The sequence below is a fragment of the Numida meleagris genome, chromosome 4 (genome assembly GCF_002078875.1).
Source record: "Numida meleagris isolate 19003 breed g44 Domestic line chromosome 4, NumMel1.0, whole genome shotgun sequence".
NCBI classification, from domain to species: Eukaryota; Metazoa; Chordata; class Aves; order Galliformes; family Numididae; genus Numida; species Numida meleagris.
The window spans coordinates 91,643,306-91,660,997 of NC_034412.1; the positions used below are offsets into that span (position 1 = coordinate 91,643,306).

The window sequence follows — 17,692 nt, forward strand, 5'->3', positions numbered from 1 at the left end:
GATGGCCTTGGATTTCCATCTGAAAAATAACAGGGCTTTTTATTATAGTGTTTTTTTTTTCCTTTTCCCTATGCTGTACCATCTTATTAGATATCTGTGAAAGTACTTAAGCGACATTCCTGACGATTTCAAAGGAAGGCTCTATGCAAGACTTTCCTCATGGTTCACTGTAAACTTTTGAACTTAATTTCCTTTGCTGATCAGCAACAGTAGCATTTGTTAACCATGTAGGCATGGCACAAAGCCCTTATTTTTCCTATGGGTATTTTAAAAAGGTGCTAAGGAAAATGATTTTAAATAAATATTTAAGATTATTTCTTAATTAGGTCACTGCAGGAAGCATAATTTTTCATAGACAATCCAAATAATTGTAGTGAGTATGTGTAAGTATTACATATGTAGGTAGTGTTGCAGAGGATGTATGATTTAACTGTAATAATGAGATTTTTATTTGGGGATTTTTTACTCTGAAGACAGCTAAGAAAAATCTCAGAGCTTCCCAAAACCACTCTTTCCAAAGAAACCACAGTGTTACAGAGCCCTTTCATCATCCAGGATATGGTACTGTAGAACACAAAAATATACACTGTACTACTTTAAATTAATTCATATTTGCAGGAGACAGTCTGTGTGAGTATGTGCAATTATGAAATGCAACTTTTTTTCCTCTTGACTTTTTTAGCTGCCTCACCCTTTTTATTTGAACACATACATATGGTGTGTGAGAGTGAGCAAGCTCTCTGTAAATGTTTGGAAGGAGCATCTGTCAGACAATAAAACTTGCAAGAAAACATGCTTCTCATTTAAACTGTATTTGCTAGAGCTATTCCAGTGTTGGAATCAGTTCATTTATATAGCTTAGAGGCATTAATAAGAACAGAGAACTGTAAAGTCACCAGAAAATCCTAACTGTAAGAATCCAAGGTATTTTTTAAAAGCATTTCGTCTATTCGGCATCACAGTCTTCTGATAGGAACCTGAACCAGTTGACATAGAGGAAACCTCTGACAACTCGTCCAAAACGATTGCAAGCAAGAAGATGACATGTTTTCTGCAAACCTGGAAAGTCTAAAGATTACAATAATTGTTGGACCAAAGGGAACCTCTTCAGGCATAAATAGCAAGACTCCTACTGTCTTCTCTTGCAGACCAACTCAGCTGCCAGCAAAAGCAGGTGCTCTCCCCTTACCAGTGCTCCAGAGGAAATATTTAGTGAGTATTCACAGCTCTTTTTACCAATTAATATATTACTAGCGTTTTAGTTATATTTGTATAGTTTTCTCAAAAGAGAAAAGCATTTAAATGTAAGGTTTTAAGGCTGTTAGTTTAAACAATTGCTGGAGTTCAACAGTCTGATGCAATTATCATATTAATTTAAAAACAAAATTTGCACAGCCTTTTACATCAACTTTAAAAAAATGTTTTGTAACAACTCTGTAGCTTTAACAATCTGAAGCAATCTCAATGTGTTTTTTAATGCACCAGTTATGTCAGCAAAGTACTTTATATATATTTTAAATGTATTTGATATTAAATGTTATGCCATAAAATATTCTTTGTTGGACACAAATTGAAAATAAATCATGTCTTTTGGCAAAGTAACCTGCAATTTAATCTTTAGAAGAATAAATATACCACTAATGTTTTCCACAGAAACAGTTGCTACTCTAATTAATTCAAGATGTGACTCTAATAAGATTTTGAAAGAAAATCAGAAACAGATTTTTCTCAGAGGTAGTGCTATGAACAAGGTTAGGATATTTTTATTTTCATTAGAAACACTTGTCCTAGGTACAGTTACAGATTTGTAGTATATAGCCTGGAAATATCGAATCTGGAAATATTATAATGTTTCTAGAAGCATAACAATTTTGGTACTGGGGATATGAATTTTCTTTTTGTTAAAACTTATGCTTTGTTACATTTTATTAAGTAACTCTTGTTCCTTTCTGAGATTAGAGTGACTAATGTGTCTGCGTTTTTTTTTTTTTCTCTGCCTGTGGAAGGGAATGGAAAACCTGATGTTTGTCTACTGCTCCTGCAAAGTTATCTGGACATTGCTTGTAACAATTCTAGGCTATGCCAGCAGCTTGCCTCTGGGTGATGACTCTATTTGCACAGCAGAGGAACTTGCAAAGTACAGTATAATCTTCACAGGGAAATGGAGTCAGACTGCTTTCCCCAAGCAGTATCCACTTTATAGGCCCCCAGCACAGTGGTCATCAATGCTAGGTAAGTGAAAAATGCACAGTTTTAAGACACGATAAATCTCTTGATCACTGTGATGTTGGTTGTTTTTTTTTTTCTCAATAGTAAATTTTAATAGAACTAATGTAAAAAGAAGGAAAATAGCCAAAGTTATTAAGAATAAAATGCAGAAATTGAAATATTCACATTGCTTTCAAAAATCTACAACTGTTTTCAATTGACTTCTGTTTTCAATTGGATACAGCTGAAATAAACAGTGATAAGTCAAATGTTTTAGTGTTCACTCATGCTTATACACAAAGATTTTAACGTTAGAAATAAGAGAGCATCTGAAGAAATATGGACAATCTAAACCAGACTTTTCTGTCATGCAATGTATTCACTCAAATAGGTGTTACTCATAGTTCTGACTACAGCATGTGGAAAAAAAATGAATATGCCAGCAATGGTGTACGTGATTTTGCTGAAAAGGGTGAGGCGTGGGTATTAATGAAAGAAATAGAAGAAGCTGGAGAGAAAATTCAGAGTGTGCATGGAATCTTCTCTGCTCCTGCCATTTCCAGTGGTACAGGACAAACCTCCACTGAATTACAAGTGCATTCAAGACATCCCTTAGTAAGTAAACATACATATTAATCTTTAAAGTTTTCCTTTTTCATGTTACAAGCACACAAAATTAAATATTTGAGTTCTCACTGGTAGAAATATGATAATGAAAAATGTTACTTTAAAAAAAAGCATGTCAAACTTCAGGAAGCACTGAAGAGGTTCTATAAAGCAGAAGCAGATGAAGCCCATTTCTTTCAGGAGTTAAGTTACAGTTACAATGACTAGTACTGGAGCATTTCAAAATAGGTGATGCAATCATGCTGGTTTGTTTTATTTCATTAGGTTTCCTTTGTTGTACGAATTGTGCCAAGTCCCGACTGGTTTGTGGGTATTGACAGCCTAAATCTCTGTGAGGGAGACCACTGGATGGAAGAAATATCAGTAGATCTATATCCCTATGATGCTGGAACTGACAGTGGCTTCACATTTTCCTCCCCAAACTTTGCCACTATTCCACAAGACACAGTTACAGAGGTAGGTGTACATAAATAAATTAGCACTCCATATCTCTATATTTTGTGTCCTCCACTTCAAAGCTAACTATCCTGCAACTACACAAGAGATTCTCTCATGAAGTTGATTTCAGTATTTGACAGTACTAATGCTTACTCTACCTGGATTTATTAATAGCTTTTGTTCATTTCCTATATCATTCTAATTTATTGGGTAAATGTAGATGCATTATGAGAAACTGGCTTACATTTCAAGATATTTATGTAGGTATCATAGAATGGCTTATGTTGTAAGGGACCATAAAGGTCATCTCGTTCCAGCGCCATGGAATATGATTATTCCAAGATGGTTTTTAGCAACTCTGAAACTAGGGAAGTGAAAATATTTCCCAAAATTTTGGTATGACTAGATTTGTATCCAAACTGGAAAAGTGTAAGTAGGAAATTGTACATACTGATGTGGGGAGGAGTTTTCACTCGAAAGCGTTGCTGAAACCTGAATCTGTTACATTTGAGGGAAAGGAGCTAATGGAAAGCAGAACACATCTTTGTTCCTACTGCAGTGACTCTACTTTCGATCTTTTTTGCTCACTCTTTGCTTTTGTCATTTGTGGGTGGTGGGAAACAGAGCATCTTAAATCAAAAGTTTTGAGTAGTAGAAGCATTCAGTCCCTCCTTTCCTTAAGGTCAGTTCTTTTAGAGCCAAATGCTGTGCTAATGAGCAGTGAGAAAAATAGCAGCGAAGCTGGAAAACAATCCATTTGGCCTCTTATACACATATGACATCTGCTACAGCATACCTAATACTATTATTTAATACTCTCGTATTCTATCTTGTAATAACATCCACGGTTTCTCAACAAACCTTTCCAAATATTACTCTGTTTTCAGTACTCCCACCCCAATCCTCCATCCAAAGGCTGGCACAATTCGTTGTGCCCAATTCAAAAGTATTTTGCGCAAAATATCTGGGATTATTGGAAGTAGTTTTGTGAGCTGGAGTTTACAGAATCCTTTTTTTCTTAGTTGCCAGAAAGAATCAGCATGATGCATAAACCTGATTTTCCAGTTATTTGTTACTAGAATGATGAGTTTCTTCAAGGTTCCCTTTTTATTTCACAGATCACTTGTTCCTCTCCAAGCCACCCAGCAAACTCATTTTATTATCCCAAACTCAAAATTTTGCCACCTATTGCTCAAGTAACAATGGTGAAGTTAAAGAAAAACCAGCTGGGTTTTCCTATACCTCATCTTAACCAGCCAGCTAAAAGCAATGAAGTACTTGACACTTTCTCAGGTAAGTGATTGACACTTTAATATTCTCAATTCTGTTATTTCTGTTCATTCAAAAAATATGTGGAACTCTGGTAGGTGATGTAGATGAAATAGGTGGTTAGGTAGAATATTATCCTATCTGCACTGCAATAGTTTCCAGACTCTCACATGGGAAATAAAACAAACCGGTTGACATAACAGGGAATCTCTGAAAAAAATAAGGCATGGATTTCATATCTGAGCTATGGTTCAAAGGCTTGGGTTATATCCACAGAGAGGCTTGCTCAAGCCTTAGTATCACCACAGATCAGTGAATTTTATGAGAAATAAACACCATTGATCAGAATCAAAATTCCACAGATTCTTTGCAACTTGTAAGTAAATAGTCCTGCTTAATTTCTTACGTGATGATGCAACAAAAGTAGTAGTACATACTATATGCATTCTTGGACACGCTTGTGATAGTAACAGACATTTCAAAAATAAAAATGTCATTCTCTCTTTTTTTTCTTCCCTTAAAAACTAGCAAATAACCTTGTTTAGGTAGAGTCGCATTGGAACATCTGACTCAAAACAGTCTGGAGGGTTAAAAAAAAATAAATTTGCTCCATGAGCAAGATAGTAGCTGGTGTCTATGCAGGTATTCCCTTTATACTCTTCTAGTAACTTCTTATAAAGTGTAAGAGGAATGGTTATGAATAAGATGGACAACCCAAATGCTATTTGAGGGACAGCAATAGGCTAAATCTCCAACGTATTCCTTGTTTAAATCGTGTTCCAAGAAGAGCTTCTCCAGAATAAGTCTGAAGATTAATGCCTCTAGCTTTGTCCTAAACACATCTCATGATCGCTAAAACAAAGTTCATTTTCCACACAGTTAACAATGCACAATTCATACTTGCGTAACTGCATTTGTTTATGAGTTTTGCTTAAATGTTCTTCGATTAGTAAACAAGACATATTTGAAGTGAGTGCTATGAATCTTGTTTTCAGTCGCATGTCTTTCCCACAACATATGAAAGGAACATTTGGCCCTCTTTACCATACAAATTTTAAACAACTCATGTAAAGTACAGTATTTCAGAAATCATTTTAAATCGCATATCTCCACTTTACAGCATATTAACCAGTAAATCAGTCTATTAAAAAATATATTCCGGAAGAGAAAGGTCAGATTTAATTATCAGAGATCAAACTGTGTTGCTCATTCCTGCTAGAAGCATGAGAATCAATTATTGCAATAGAAGTAGTGAGTTCCATTGTAAAACCAGAAATTTATACCAGAGGTCACATATTCAGTACAGCATTTAAAGCTGGTCTTGTGCACAGCTATTTTATGCTCAAATGCTTTAATGCAAAGATTTGATGCAATTTCCTGTCCAACAGTGTTTTTATTTAACCTCTTAAGGAATATGCAGCTTTTCTTTTTATAACAGATATTTTCAGAGGAAGTACACATTACAAACAGTATTTTTGAGTTTCTGATTTCTTTAGTTGTAGTAAACTAAAACAACATTGAAAACACTTTTAATGTTACAAAGTTTCTTGTTACTGAATAACTTTATTGGCAAAGGGAACTCTAGTATACATACCAAAAAAGATTTGCTGATTTAAAAAATGGGACTTTCTTTGCTTCTGAAGCAAGAGTTAAATGAACAAGAGTTAAATGGAATCTGACCCAAGTACAGGAACAATATTAACCTCCAAAGAAATAGAAATGTACATAAATAAACCAGATAAAAGCTTTAATCCATGTGTTTTTTTTTCTAAGCAAGGCAATGAAAAATGAGTTATAAAATTGACACTACGTGTTTTTGAATGCAGTATTTTTGAATGTAATCACTTAAAACAAAGTCTTTTGGGATGGAAATGCTACATTTTCAATTCAATAAAAAATCTGCTACACTATTGATGTAGTACCTCTGACAGTCTCTCAAGTGCAATAATAATAATAGCAATGTCCCTGAGTTTAGGAGCTGAAAACAGCCGTTTTTATTTATACGACAGCATATGGATTTCATTAATATCGCATGTATAAGAAGGGATGCTACTTGATCATCGTTCCTTAATGCTTTGCCAACTATGTATTTGCCTTCAGCAGAAAATTTTGCAGTTACCTTTTTATCGTGTATTTTGCAGAAACACCACTGGACTGTGAAGTTTCACAATGGTCTTCCTGGGGTCTCTGCAGAGGTCCTTGCAGAAAAACAGGGACCAAGATCAGAACTCGTTTTGTACTTCTTCACCCTGCAAATGACGGAACGCCTTGTCCAAGTCTGGAAGAAGAAGCAGGATGTGAACCAGATAATTGTGTCTGAAATAAAGAAAATATAATAATTTAGATAACTTAAAAGTAAGATAAGTGTAACTAAATCTAAACTACATGTCATTCAATGTTTCTTATTCAGGTATGCCACACTATTTTGCTGAAGAGATATATTAGACTGGTTTTGAAAGTTGCTGTTTAATATCAAGACTTTGGGGTGTTTCATTCTTAAGGTTTAGTATGACAACAGTACTTCATCATTCACAGACCAGAAAATCCAAATAAATCTTTATTACAAATATACTCTAAGTTCTTGGAGTACCCTCTAGTGGCAGAAAAGAAGACATTTGGAAAGATTATGATTCACACATGTAAAAACCATTCAATCAAAAAATCTTAACTAGTAACATTCTTAAATACTGTAATTTGTTGATTTACAACTATTTATACCTAGAAATTAATTTTTCTCTAAATTATATATATTATAATTTATTGGCTATTTTGTTGTCTTTCTAAACATGTTTTACTTGCCTTTCTTCAGAAAACTACTTCTATAGATCAGTGTGACCAGATGTTTGCAGAATGGTTAAGACAAGAATATGACTGAGTAAACTTGTCTTGAGACATATGGAAACATGAAAATGCCTTTTTTTTTTCCTCAAAAGTGAGAAGGACATCTACCATGAGAACACTTAGCCAACAAAATTACTAGAAAAAAACAGCAGTTTGGATAGTAGTAGAAAAGCTCCAAACGTAACTTTAAAAGGTTAACTGAGATTTAAGACCTGACTGATGGTTGGTGGTGCCCCAGTGAGGCAACCGTCTGAAAAATAATTGTTAAGACATTAACACTGTTGACTGTAACATAAATTATATAATTCTCTCTATGTATGCAGTAAGTGTGTCCATGTTTCTTTAACTTTGTTTGTTGCTATTTGTGTCATCCTAAACTTTGCAAAGAGAAAACTTGATGAGGTTTTAATATTATCTAAGATGGAGGTATACAAACATCTAACAAAATGTGGTATGTCAGAAACTGCTCCAGATGGCAAACTTTAATGCTCAAATAAATTTATTATAAAATTAATATAACCTGAGTCTCGTAAAGAGTTGTGGCAACCAACTAAGAAAAGAATTTTGAAATTAGACTGTTCAATACAAGATATTTGCAGTCAAGTCACAAAACGTTTACAGCACATTGCAGTTCTACAAACACACAGCTAAAGTATTGAACAGGAGACAGTGGGTTGCAGAGGTTCATTATGGAATATTTCAACTACAAGAACACCCTGTGTTCTCTGTGGAGTAGAAACATGTAAAAGGTTCTCTGTATTTTTTTTACAGGAGATAAATCTTGCAAAGACCCAAAGAAATTTGAAACTTTATCAGACTAATCTAAGTTGGCCCTGCAATGCTGATGAATGCACAGTTGTAGACCTAAATACAGGAATTTCTACATCTTGCATTTTTCAGATTCCCAAGTGCATGTTTGTCAAAATTATGTCACTATTTTTTTATTATACCTATTTTTCTTCATGTTCTCCTGTGTCCATTCTCTAATAGAAAGAGTGTTAACAAAATATAATTTCCATATTTTGTCTAGTTAATTTTTCCTTCTTTTCCAGTTATTTTCTGTCTTCTTTATATATATATTTTTCATTATTTAATGTTTTCTGTTAAACTTATTTAATGCATAGTTAAAGAGTTATCTCCATCTAAGAATGCATAAGCACATACTTAAATAATCTCTGAGGACAGAAACTAAATTCAAACTGACTCATCAACTGCTTGTAGACTAAACTCCCACAACATTTTGCTGAAGTGTATTCTTAGTGGAATCTTTCTAGAAGTTCTCTAAACACTGAAGATTTGTTTCTTCGCGTGTCCAGAAAAAAATACATAAGTCCAGCAGATAATATCTGCATCTGTAGTTGTCTACATGAATGGAGGATCTCAGCCCTGTAGGATATGATGCAATACTGGAGCAGTCCCAAACTCTTGATGTCAAAAGTTTTCTGGGGAGAAGACAAAATAGAAAAGTGAATATGAAAAAGACAACATATTTCAGTGAACTCGTGTTAGCAATACCAGGGATAGAGATATTTCTTGACAAGATTGGATACAGTGAGTTCTACTGAAGCATATTCTGATGATAGAACACATTTCTCATAACATATTTTTAATAAACTGATTAGTGAGGTATGTGATTCCTGTGTGGGATTGGTTTGTTACTTTTACTTTGAGCACAGCTTTTGATTAATCTTAACAGTTCTGGTTCAGCAAAGAAACACAGAGAAGCCCTTCCTTGCTTTTCCCTTATGTACAGAGTTACTGATGGCTGGCAGCCAAGATAATATGGTCCTGAATACATAAGATTTAGGGAAGGAAATAGGTAAATTAATTTCTGGGTTAAACTAATTTCAGAAAACACTTTGAGAATAAACTTAGAATGGATTTCAAAATACTTTTTATTTTAAGCAAGAACGTTATGTAGGAAAAATCAAGTTTGCTCTCCGAGCAGACGTTCTTGCAGCAACAGAAGACATGGTTAAAGGTAAGTGCAGCAGCAAAAAAGTCACTACTGACTTAAACTGTGGTCCTACAAAACACATGAACACCAAATTCAGTACCCATAGTGCAGTAGGATACCTCGTGAGTGAGTACAACGTGTCCAGTACCCTAAGGAATTCAAGGACATTTGGTTGTGAACATATGGAATCTCTTTCTGTTTCCTGATAAGCAGCAATGCCATCTGAAGCTGTCTACATTCATGCCTTTTTTTTTTTTTTTTTTTTTTTTTTTTGTGGGATGTTGCTTTATGTGGACATCCAGAGCTTTGGTGGTTACTGACTAGAAAAAAGTACATTTGTAGATGAGTGAGGATAGAAGAGGGACTGATGTGATTGGTGAACGGAAAAGATCTCCCATGTACTATAGTGGAAATGCTGGCTGTGTAAGCCTTAGGTGACTATACAAGAGGGAAGACATTTAGTTCTACGGGATAGTCCAAAAGAACTGGGATGGCTGCTTGGGGTGTGCATGTATGTCCTCAGTTAAAGACCATTATGGGGATGGACTATCTTGGAATCACTGCAAAACAGCTCCAGTGTTCTAGCCATACTGCAGTAGCTAAGCATGATCACAGATGCTAGAGTGTTCCTAACTTCTAGAATAGGAGGGAAAGTGTATACCGGCCTTTCTCATCAGTGGGGACTGTCCCCAGCATAACATAATGAGTGTGAGCAAAAGATCTGAGAACTTTTGCTGATATTGAAGAAAATTTGCTTCAGGATACTGCCAGTACCAGGTAATTAATTGAAGTACTATGGGAATAACAGTCCTGATCCAACATAATAAAATAACTCAGCCTATTCCATGACAATATCTAATGTGCTCAGAAAAAAAAATATATATAACTCTTGAAATCAGCGGAATCCTCTTTAATAACATATGATATGTGAAAGAAATTTTTTCCATGATAATTTACCTGTACTCTAAATGCCTGAGATAAAAAGCTCCCATATACTGCACAGCACCTGGAGACTGATTTATCCTTGTTTGATTGAAATCCTGCAGCCCTACTATGATAGCATATGCTAGCCAGAAGTATAGAAGTGTATATCCTAATTGTGTATGGATAGAGTGAAGGATCAAATGATGTCCCCTTGTACATCTTGCTGTTGTTCTCCCACTGGAACATGGTTTTTTAGAGATCTCAAGTCAATAAAAGTCTGAAAGGGTGCTTGCTTAAGTAGTTCACAGTCTGAGGCCAAACATGTTCTTCTTGCAGGTGCAGAAAGGCATGAGAATTTATGCAGGTGCATGTCAGTCAAGAACTCCCTGTTCTGGAGACTCCAATTATGCAATCAGATTCTAAGCAATCTGTTCTGATTTGTTCTGAACCTATCAGAACAGAATTTCTATCAGAAACTTGTTCTGATAGATAAATGCTGAAGTAGTGATGAAGTCCTAACTTCATCCTTGAGCCTCTTCAGGATTTGATGGCCATCAGATGTGATTTGTATATCAGTACTGCATCAGGAGCACAGGGATATTCTGAATGGGAAACTAAAATCAAAATGGAGTCCTTCCTACTGTAAATTATCTCAAAGGTGGGTAGTCTTTGCTGTGAAATGAGCGCATATTCCCTCACTTTGAGTAGTAACTGAGTTTGTCATCAGCCATATTGATTGATTTCTAATAGTACAAAGGGTAATAATAAAAATCTCAATCATTATTTGTTCTACAATACAACTTTCTTCAGAGAATTTATTAGGCAGTATAAAAAAAAAAACACTGTTATGTAAATAATCTCATTTAGATAAAAGTGTTAATTCAAAATTTTTCTCTGTTATATCACAGTCATTATTGTTTGTTTCAAATTCATTTTTTGTTCAGGTTCTTTACTTTCTTCATATTTCTTTCAGCCTTTTTATGTAGTTCCTATCATATGTACAGATATATATACCCAGTGATTTAGGTTGCAAATTGCAAGATTTCTAAATAACAGAGAAGTGAAATTTTATAACACATAATCACTGTAGAGAAATCAGAAATGTAAGTTAATAAGTTCAATTTACATTGAAATTTGAGATTTTTAAGAAAAGAGATAGCCAATTTGGTTGCTAATAGAGAACCAATCTCAAGTATGTGAGAGATGCTTCCAAGTTTCACGCTACTCTATGTGTATAAAATAGAATTTCAGTCTAGATGCTGGGAAAAAATAAAGATTTTACAAATTTTCTTGTTATCTCATTCTACAGAGCACACTGTAGTTATTTATAAATGTGTAACCACCAGCTGCATTTTCTCACAGTTTTTTCTCTCTCAAACACACACTGATAAGCAGCAAATGAGGAAAAACCACAGGACTACATACTTCTGTAGTTATCTTCAAAAGCAGTACAACTGGGATACATAAAAATAATGAAAAGCCAATTAATCGGATTTCTTATGAGCTTTTGGATTTCTTTTTCACATGCTTTGTATTTTCATAGTGGAGAAAGAGAAGAGAAATGTGTAATTGAAGATGTTCCCAGTGACACGTTGGTAACTGGTAGGTACCTGTCTTTGCTATATGAGATATAACCTATGCAATAATAAAAACAGTTTGTAATTTAACAGGAAAAGTTGTGACTGATGAATATGGTACAACTATGGTGATAAGAAAGAGGGCACACTACAAGTCCCTACAGCAGTGACTAGCCACCATGTCCTCATATATTTTGGGTATAGATTACACAAAGGAAGTTTTGCAGAGAGCTTAAGTAACCCAACGTGGAAAAATGTCTTCAAATTTTACAGCCGTGGATTTGCTGTTCCAGCATGTACTTCTATACACTATGACTCATTCATACCAGAATTTTTTAATTAATAGTGTTTCGGAAAAAAACAATTCAAGATGTACTGGAGTTCCATTCAACCTGGGATATCACAAATATATTAAATTCATGTACAACACATGAAGTGTAAGATTGAAAGGTGATAGTCAAAATAAATATATAATAGTTTTTGCAAATAATGTGATGAATATTAAAGGCAATAAAAAAAATGTGATTTGAATACAGTATATTTCCTCTTCTGGTGGTCTCAGCATGTCCTCTGGATGCTAATCGTGCCAGAGCATTCGAGGTAATAAAAAAGTATTACCTGTTAATCAATCTTTTTTGTAGTATTCTCAGATTTCCTAGTGTAGTAAAAATTCATTGCACTTCACACTGCTATAAAATGCCTCCTGAGCAGTTTCATTTGTAAGTACATGAAATACATATATTGTTTTATTGCTAATCATTTATCTTTATATTGTTGCTGAAAAGAGCAATAAGGATGTTTAATATTAAGCTATGTTTTATTTAACAGATTTTTATCTATGTTTTTATTCAGGGAATTACAAAGTACAGAAGTGGGATATACATAAACAAGAATTTCTTGACTCTGCTCCTGGTTTAGGAATGTTCGTGACTGTTACAACTCCATCTGCTGAGGTAAATATTCTTTATGAATGTTTCTGTGTGATTTATGTGTTGACTTCTGACACCGGCAGGCAAAAATATAAAAAAAATATGGATGTTTTGGGGAAAAAGTGAATCCATAATCTATCAGCTAGCTCAGTATTTTGATGTTGAAATGTATAAGCATCTCGTAGTTGCTATCAGAATAAATAGAAATGGCATGTTTGAAAGAACATGTGGAATCTATGGACAATTTTTGCATGTCTACCGGAACTGCAAAACTATGTCATAAAGACTAGTAAGCTACAACTGAGAAAACAGGCTAGGTTATAAAAGAATGGAAATTCACTAATGAAGCAAAATGGTTCAGAAAGTATTTGAGCAGCAGACAGGAAGGCTAATAATAAAACAAACTTTGAAAGACTAGATTACTATGAGGCTGCACAAATCCATCATGCATAGCAACTGCTTGTGTTGCCATGAGTTCCTGAGCTTTTTCAACAAATGGCAACTTATTCTATGCCTAAATAAAGTCTTACTTTTCAGACTTGAAATGCTTTAGAGACTATTGGCTTTTGTACATTGCAGAAAGTCATAGCATTTCAATGTTTACTGTGAGATTAAATTCTTTATTATTCTCTCAGATAAATTCAATGTTTTCAGGCAGTTTGAGTAATTTTTACATTCAGTTCAGAATACTGTTTTTTAATTATTTTATTAATATTTATATTGTACATATCCAACATATATCATATCTAAATTTCAGGTAATATTGTCAAAACTTTATGGGCCATCAGCAACATTTTCATTTACATCCTATCAATCTGGAGAGCATATTATCTGTTTACAGTCAAACTCCACAAGACTTGTGGCATTTGCAGGAAGTAAACTGGTAGGTGTATTTCTTAAATATTCTTTATTGTAATAGTACTGATTGTACACAAACTGCAGCATTTACGAAGCAGATGAGAAGTGTAATTTCTAGTAGACAATTCGACATTTCCTCACGATTAAAGATGACAAATTTATACTTATGAATATGAAAAGATGAAAAGACTATTCTCATACCTAATTCAAGATTAAAGAAGCAAGACTAATAACTATAGATTGATTTAATGTTTGCACAGTGCTTTGAATGTGAAAAGATTCTGATCAATAACAACAACAGTTTGGACTCGGAAAGATCAATATGTGAGATTGACTAACACAAACACCGTCACAAAACTACTTATCTTAATGCTATTGCTTGGCTTCACTATCTTAGATTGAATAATTCCAGAAAACATCAGTGTTTGAAAGATATTCATATTAAGAAAATATTAGCACTCTCAGTATTGTTTATTACCAACAAAGTTGACCTTCATGAAGAGTTCTGAAAAAAGAACATCGAAGGTGATATGGTTTTAACTTAGTTGAGCCATTTCATAAACACTGTATTGAAACATCTATCTGTATGCCAACTCTCAAGGGACAGTTACAGCAGTTAGAAGAGTTAATCTCCAGAGGTGCCTTTAAAAAAAAAAAAAGTTGATTGCAAAAAAGAGTCAGATAACCATCTGTATATGAACATTTTGTGAATGTGTTAAGTGAGGTAGACTAACTGCCTTCTGGGGACAAAAGTACAAATTAGCTTCTGGGATAACTTCCTCCTTTTAGTTTTAGCAAAAATTTCAATTCATCCTCAACTAATTTTCATCATATTTCAAACTGCGGTTTCCTTTTTTCTTTCAATGTGTCTATTGTCTGGAGAGTTGCGGACACTTACGCTAAAGATCTTAGAGTAGCTGATAGGATCCTGACACCTATTTCTTACCTGATAAACCATGTGTGGAGAAATGAAGAAGGTATCTTACGGAATGTTCTGCTTTAACACCTATGATAAACTGCAAATAATGTATTAGCTGGTCAACTTCCAGTCTTATATTCCTAACTGAATGTGGAGGAAACCTAGAAGCGGAACTACTAAAAGCTTCCAGCAATACTACTGGGGAATGTCATTTCTGCAGTGTTCAGATGGAATGTGAAATATAACGAGCAGTTTTAAGGGTGCTCATTTTTTAAAAACTAATTTGGGCAGAGAAGAGAAAACATTTTCATAATGGTTAAATCAGTACTAGTATAAAACAGTGCCCTAAATAATTAGGGAAGATTTTAAATTTGCATAGTTAATTTTAAAACGAAATTAAGAAACACTTTATATATTCCATCTGATTCTTACTTTAGGAAGGATTTCCATAAGTATTTAGAACTATTTTTCTGTAATGAGCTTAAAGGGAAATTGTCTATTGCTTCTAAGGAATTATGAGAACAAGAAGACACAGTAATGAGAATATTTTTTTTGTTCTTAGCGTATCCATTTGGACATTAGAATTGGAGAACATTTTCTGGATGAAGCTGTTGTTCACGCCAAAGACAAAGTGAATGAAGTTAATGTTAGAATAGAACATCTGCTTGAGCAAATACATCACATATCCAAAGAACAAAACTATGAAAGAGTATGTATGTTTCTTAATAGTAATAGTAAAAAATGCTGTGTAGTGGTTTATTGATTATAAAGTAATGCGAGGTTTATTATTTAATTGCAGCATTATTTTTTGCTAAGTCATAAAAAACCTATTAGTATTTAACCAAAACATCCCATATTACCTTTCAAAATATTTTTAAACTGTAAAGGAAAACAATATAAAGACTAATTGACCACTGTGAATTCATGGTTATAACAACAGGTGTTATTTTAAAGCAGGAATTTCCAAATATAGTTTTCTTGGCCAGAACCAATAACAGCAGTGGAGCAGGTGGCAGGTACCATTGCTGATGATGTTGCCAGATGTTGTTTCCATGCTGGTCTTTGTGTATAAACTTTACTGAAATGGCTAAGGAAATGACTGAATGTGATTAAAAAATCCTCATGCCATTACAAAAAAAGCTCTCCCTCAAACAAGAGTGCACCATTCTCTTCACTTTTCTACATGTATGCAGGCAATCAGATTGTGTTTATAATTTATCAACGAGTTCCCTAAAAAAATTAATTTGGCTGCAGATAGTGTCTTGACTGCGATGTGAAGTGACCACAAACCTAAAAAGTCTTAAGCATGTACTTATGGGTTATAAGTATATATCGATGTTTCAAAATAACAATGCATATTTAAGCAACAAGGGAAACTTCTTGCATTTCTGCTTCAGAAAAGAAGTGTGTTTGCTTCTTAGCTTTTATTTGTACATAGGACAACTTATAGATAAGAAGAAATGTTAATTTTCATCAATATGAAGAAAAACAACAAACATGCTTACTACTATGCAGAAGAACTATGCCTAGTTAATAGGATAGCAGTATGTAACATGCAGAGGCTGGTGTATAATAATTACGGTTTTTCTTTTTTTCCTCAGGAACGTGAAGAAAAATTTCGGAAGACAAGTGAACAAACCAACAGCAATATTTTGTGGTGGGCTGTTGTACAAACATTAATCCTTGTCTCCATTGGAATATGGCAGATCAAATCTCTCAGAGATTTCTTTATAGCTAAGAAGCTTGTTTGAGTCTTACAAAGATTCAAAATCTCCTTGCTATCTAAGGCCTAAAATCCAAAGAAACCCTGTTATCTATGAGAAAATACATTGTATAAAACTCTCAAGCTTGACTCACCTTCTACTAGAGTTCTCACTCTATCATCTCTAACTCTGTTTTCTCCATTTGTATCAGTGTCTGGCCTTCCCTTAAATTTTAATCCTTGAATCCCATCTTCTGTCAATTTATTTTCCTCTACAGATGTGAAACTAAATCTAGAAGAAAGACAACTAAACCACTTAGGTAGCGCTGAAGTTCAACTCAGGATTGTTAAATTTAAAAGACAAATCTAAAGAAGATATTTCCAAATATTTTTAAGTTCTCTACTTGTTTAGTAATATTTTTCTGTACTGGCTTGAACAAATCAGTGTTTCAGCCTAGATTGACTTAGTAGGAAGACAACTATATCTCCTGTGGCTTAATTTGGTGAGAGCATCTTGAACTGAACACAACACCAACTTTTCCTCAGCTATAATTGTGACTGTTTTCCTTTAAAGTATTGAAAGTTTTACGTGAGAGTGGAACCTACTGTGATCAATTACCATGGAACAGAGAGACCTACACAAACTACTTAGAACTGCACTTCCTTTTTGCTCCTACATAAGCCCTATACATTAGGCTATCGAGTTGAGATCTGACATTCCCCACAGTTTATGTTTAGCCTTTATGAAGAATGATAATGTAGGCTAAATTATAGGCTTCTTGGCAAACACTGGATTTTTGCCTTTATATTTTCTTTTAAGTTATACTTACACTGAATTCTGAAGTATGATGCTGTATTGATGATTTTTTTAACTTTAATTATTCAGTAACTGTAACACAACTGTCTAACGAACTTGGCAGTATTTCCATTTTACTTGTTGCAGCTTGGTTGAATATATCTGCATGCCTTAATTTAACTAGTTTCTGTACAACATCCTGAATTACTACAGTATCATGCAGTCATGAGACAAAAGCTGTGGTTTAAAACTCAAATAATTAGCTTGACAAAGCAGCATTAGCATAAAAACAGGAGGAGGTAGCATCATCCACGTCCCCACTTGGTTAGTGTAAAGAGACAATCTTTAAGAAGGCTTTCTGGAGAGCACTCTGAGGGAGGAGTGCTGCATTTTGTTTTCATACTTGTCTTTTCAGATCCTTTTCTGATCCAAAAGCTGCAAGCTGAAATAATTCTGGAAAAATTAGTGTTTTAAAGACAATGCCTTCTTTCTTTTTCCTATCTTCCTCCTCACCTTTTGTTTTCACTAGCAAGGAATGACCTTGTCCTTTAAGTAGATTTAATTTCATGGTATGGAAATATAGGTGAGAATCTCTGTAGTTAATACAAAGTAGAGACAAAAAACAATGCTCTACAGACAAAATCAAT

General features: G+C 34.1%; 2 protein-coding genes and 1 long non-coding RNA gene across 3 annotated transcripts in view; 2 read left to right on the forward strand and 1 right to left on the reverse strand.

Moving 5' to 3' along the window:
* The window catches only part of LOC110397610, a 39,260-nt gene extending 32,466 nt beyond the window's left edge, over positions 1-6,794 (reverse strand). The window contains exon 1 of the long non-coding RNA XR_002437887.1: positions 6,662-6,794. This is a non-coding gene — a long non-coding RNA (uncharacterized LOC110397610). The remainder of the gene's footprint in view (positions 1-6,661) is intronic.
* On the forward strand, positions 599-9,017 carry SPON2 (spondin 2). The gene is made up of 6 exons (XM_021394106.1): positions 599-1,212; positions 2,007-2,232; positions 2,600-2,823; positions 3,100-3,291; positions 4,392-4,566; positions 6,684-9,017. The coding sequence occupies exons 1-6, from the start codon at positions 1,045-1,047 to the stop codon at positions 6,860-6,862; spliced, it is 1,164 nt and encodes a 387-aa protein (XP_021249781.1). The 5' UTR covers positions 599-1,044; the 3' UTR covers positions 6,863-9,017.
* On the forward strand, positions 11,374-17,666 carry LOC110397608 (transmembrane emp24 domain-containing protein 11-like). Its single transcript, XM_021394110.1, has 5 exons — positions 11,374-11,866; positions 12,694-12,794; positions 13,528-13,653; positions 15,110-15,256; positions 16,149-17,666. Exons 1-5 carry the CDS (start codon positions 11,737-11,739, stop codon positions 16,296-16,298), a joined length of 654 nt encoding a protein of 217 aa, XP_021249785.1. The 5' UTR covers positions 11,374-11,736; the 3' UTR covers positions 16,299-17,666.